The sequence below is a fragment of the Manacus vitellinus genome, unplaced genomic scaffold (assembly GCF_001715985.3).
Source record: "Manacus vitellinus isolate BGI_N305 unplaced genomic scaffold, ASM171598v3 scaffold_92_pilon, whole genome shotgun sequence".
In the NCBI taxonomy this organism is placed as follows: domain Eukaryota; kingdom Metazoa; phylum Chordata; class Aves; order Passeriformes; family Pipridae; genus Manacus; species Manacus vitellinus.
In genome coordinates this window covers 699,833-703,615 of record NW_021940877.1, presented here as the reverse complement: position 1 = coordinate 703,615, position 3,783 = coordinate 699,833, and the positions used below count along the sequence as shown (strand labels likewise).

At 59.1% G+C, this 3,783-nt stretch overlaps 1 protein-coding gene across 1 annotated transcript in view; it reads right to left on the bottom strand.

Moving 5' to 3' along the window:
- The window catches only part of LOC103760777 (protein-arginine deiminase type-1-like), a gene marked incomplete at its 3' end in the record, with an annotated part of 9,113 nt that continues 5,330 nt past the window's right edge, over positions 1-3,783 (bottom strand). The window contains exons 4-14 of the mRNA XM_029965233.1: positions 3,099-3,216; positions 2,893-3,018; positions 2,465-2,643; positions 2,288-2,391; positions 2,105-2,216; positions 1,915-2,022; positions 1,519-1,667; positions 1,256-1,400; positions 1,083-1,176; positions 751-830; positions 1-33 (exon numbers count right to left, since the gene is read on the bottom strand). Coding sequence (XP_029821093.1) covers positions 1-33; positions 751-830; positions 1,083-1,176; positions 1,256-1,400; positions 1,519-1,667; positions 1,915-2,022; positions 2,105-2,216; positions 2,288-2,391; positions 2,465-2,643; positions 2,893-3,018; positions 3,099-3,216 — 1,248 coding nt within the window. The remainder of the gene's footprint in view (positions 34-750; positions 831-1,082; positions 1,177-1,255; positions 1,401-1,518; positions 1,668-1,914; positions 2,023-2,104; positions 2,217-2,287; positions 2,392-2,464; positions 2,644-2,892; positions 3,019-3,098; positions 3,217-3,783) is intronic.

Here is a 3,783-nt window from a genome sequence, read left to right as displayed (position 1 = left end):
CTTCAGCACATCCCTGTTCCAGCTGATGCAGCGCTGAGGGATGAGGGAGGAGCGGAATGGGTGGGTGGATGGAGGGACAAAGGGAAGGAGAGACAAAGGGATGGGGAGATGGAAGGACAAAGGGAGGGAAACAGGGATGGAGGGACAAAGATGGACAAAAGGATGGAGAGATGGAGATAGGAGGGCATGGAGAGATAGAGGGATGAGGAGACAGAGAGACCAGGGAGGGGGAGATGGAGGAACAACGAGATGGACAAAAGGGTGGAGAGATCAAGGTACAAAGGGAGGGAAAGATGAACAAAGGGATGGAGAGGTGGAGGGATAAGAGCATGGAGACATCAAGGGATAAAGACAGGGAAAGGGATGGAGAGATGGAGGGACAAAGGGATGGGTGTTGGGATGGGCAGACAGTGGAAGGAAGGGAAGGGTGGATGGAGGGATGGAGAGGTGAACAGAGGGATGGAAGGAGGGATGGGTGCGTGGATGGATAAAGGAATAGAGGGGTGGACACAGGGATGGGTGGGTGGATGGATAAAGGAATAGAGGGGTGGACACAGGGATGGGTGGGCAGATGGAGGGACAGAGGGAGGGATGGGTGGATGGATGGATGGAGAGACAGTGATGGAGAGATGGATGGAGAGGTGGGTGGACAATGGAGGAAGGGATGGGTGGAGGGATGGAGAGAGGGATGGAAGGACAGAAGGACATGGAGGGAGGGGTGGAAAGGACCCCCCTGCTCCTCTTCCTCACCTGGGCGTAAGAATTGAATTTCCGGAGCCCTTCGTCAGCCAGAATCTCGTTTATCGTCAGCTTGGGCACCTCCTCCAGCCCTGCAGCACAGAGAGCCAGGCAGGAATTCCTCCTCAGAACATTTGGGATGGAAGTGCCGGCTGATCCAGGAGCTCCCCCATTTCAGGGCCACCGGCATCTCCAGCCCCACCCAGGAAATCAAATCCGTGCAGCTTTTCATTAACTCCACTCAATTCTGCCCCTGCTTTCAGGGCACATCCTTCCCCCCATCAAATTTTGCAGGAAAAAGGGAAAACAAGCCCATAAACCCCCGTTTTCCACCCTCCTCTTACCCTGGAACATCACAGCCTCTCCATATCCCTCCTCTTGCTTCTTCTTGAGGAGCTGGTAGCAGGCGCTGGGACTGGCCAGGAGCAGCCGGAATCCCTGCGGAGGGAGACGGGAGGGGTTTTTTGGGGGGGTTATAAAGGTTCCACCACACTTTTCCCCCCCTGGGATCCACTACCTTCCTGTCAGGAGCGGGGACAAAGCTGAGGAACTCATCCACGTGGCCGACAACGAGCCAGTCTGAGTACAGCTCCACGGGCGCCTGCACCTTCTGGGCGACGAGGAAATCCTTGACGGCCCTCGCCATGCGCCGGCCGCCGTACCTGGAGGGGAGGGGGCACTCACGGTCTGGGGTGCCCAAGGGGATGCTCTGCCCGCAACCAACCTCAAACCGGGCAGAAAGCCCCGTTTTGGGGGGTTTTTCTCCGTCCCGTGTCTCACCTGGGGAAGCTGCTCCCGACCAGGATGCGGCCCAGGGGGTACTCCTTGCCCCGCACCTTCACAGGGGGGCTCACCTCCAAATTCCCAAAGGAATCGAGGCTGGTAGTTCCCTCGGGAGCTTGTCGGGCCACGTAGCCAAAATCAGGGCCCTGGAAGGGGAAAAGGGAGGAGATCAGAACCATTGGGCTCGAGCCTTGTGGTTCCCTCCCAGCTCAGCAGTTTCTGTGACAACTGAAGAAATGAAGCTGTGAGCACCTGAAGTGCAGCGCTCCCAAATCACCCCGGGCTGGCTCTTCCCAGCCCAAAAATGTAAGAAATAAATAGATTTATCCTCCTTTTTATGGGTTTGCAAAGCTTTTTGCCTTGCTGGGAAGGGAGGAGGAAGGGGCTGGGTACCAGGATCCTCTTGATGGGGAAATCCTTCAGCTCCCTGTCCCGGGGAGAGTCAAAGACAACAGGGAAGGTCTTGTGGGGGGCTTGAACGTAGCCAAACTCGACCTCGTCCTGGAGAAGGGATGGAGAAGGTGGAGGAGAGCCCTCCCGGAGCTGCTCTGTGGAGGGTGGGGTGAGCACCCCCCACACCCACCTGGATCCAGCGGTCCTGGCGGTTCTCGACCAGCGGGCACACGGTGAGCGGGCACTGGGCCTTCTCAGCCACGGCCCTCACGGCCTCCACAAAACCCTCGTTGTCACCCGTGCTGGGAGGAAAAACGGGATGTGGGAGCTGATCTGGCACCAGACAGGGCTCAGCCACCCACCCAACACCCACCTGCAGACAAAGACCTCCAGCGGCGCCAGAGTGTTGGGGGTCATGATCCACGGGGCCACGCGGAAAACCACGGTGTCGGTGAAGATGGGGGTCTCCAGCAGATCCTGGGAGGGGGGACACACCGTCCGGGCTCTGCTCCCCCTGCTCCGGCTCCTCCCAACCCCCCACAGGCGGTACCTTCTCAGGGCTCTCCAGCAGCGTGACATGGAAAGCCACCCGGCCGGAGAAGTTGGTGTCAGGGAAGGCGAGTCCCTCCACGTAGAAGACACTTTCCTCCTGGTGCCGGCTGGGTTTGACGGTGTAGGAGAGTTTGGAGCGCCCCAGCACGTGCTTGTACTCCTCCAGCTCCACACTGTCTGTGGGTACAAGCCCCCCAAATAGTCACCCCCTTTCCTGCAGCCTTTCAACCCTTTTTTTGCCCAAAACCTTCCAAAACCTCCTATTTAACCCCGTGGTGGAAAAAATCCCCCTGTGCATTGAATAAACCTCCCCCCGGGGGACACAGGGGGGTGTTGCAGGAGTGAGGCTTGTTCTGTTGCAAGGGTTTGGCCTGGACCCCAGTAATTCGGGGGGTCTGTGCCCCCAGTCCCGTGCTGGGCACTCACTGCCGCCATAGAAAACTCCGACTTTGTCGGCGTCGCTGAAATCCACGTGCAGGAGCAGCCGGTGGGTGGCAAAGATGGTGCGGGGCCCTCGTGTCCTCAGCACCATCTGAGACATGTCCTTCAGGTCTGGGGGGGGAAAGGGTGTTAGGAAGGAAAATTGGGAGGAAAAACAGGAGAACGGGGGGTTCTTTGGGGCGCGGGGGCACCGTCGTAGGAGCGGATTTCCGTGTCCCGGTTATCCGGGGTCTCGGCCTTGGGATCGTCGCGGTCACAGTTGACCAGCAGGATGGCCCCGTGTCCATCAGGACCCCACGTCCACTTGTCCTGGGGGGACACAAAGCAGAGTGGGGATGTCACCACAATCCCCTCACGCTGGGTTGGTGTCCCAGGGTTTGGCAGAGGGGGTTTAGGGGGTGGGTTGTGAGAAGCTGCCAGAAGCTTCCCCCATTCCCCCAATTCCAGCTGCTCCAGGACGGACCCGCTGCTGGCCAAGGCTGAGCCCAGCAGGGATGGTGGGAACCCCTCTGGGATAACACAGCTAAGGAGGAAAAGGTTCTTGTGCAGATGGAATCGAGTGCAGAGAGGAGAGGAACGGGAATGTGTGAGAGGAACAGCTCTGCAGAGCCCAGGGCAGGGCAGGAGCTGCTCCAGAGGCCGGAGCTGCTCCAGGGGCCAGAGCTGGGATTCCCCTGAGATTCCATGGGGAAGCCCAGGGAGAGGCAGCTGAGTCCCATCAGCCCAGGGAGAGCCAGGATGGATCATGGATCCACCTGGGAGGATCCATGGGAGGGAGGGATCTCTCCCACTCCTGATCCCGACCCCCGACCCTTTGTGATGTTTTCTCCTTTGTCCACTTGCAGAGGCAGCGACAGAGCAGCTTTGGGGGGTACC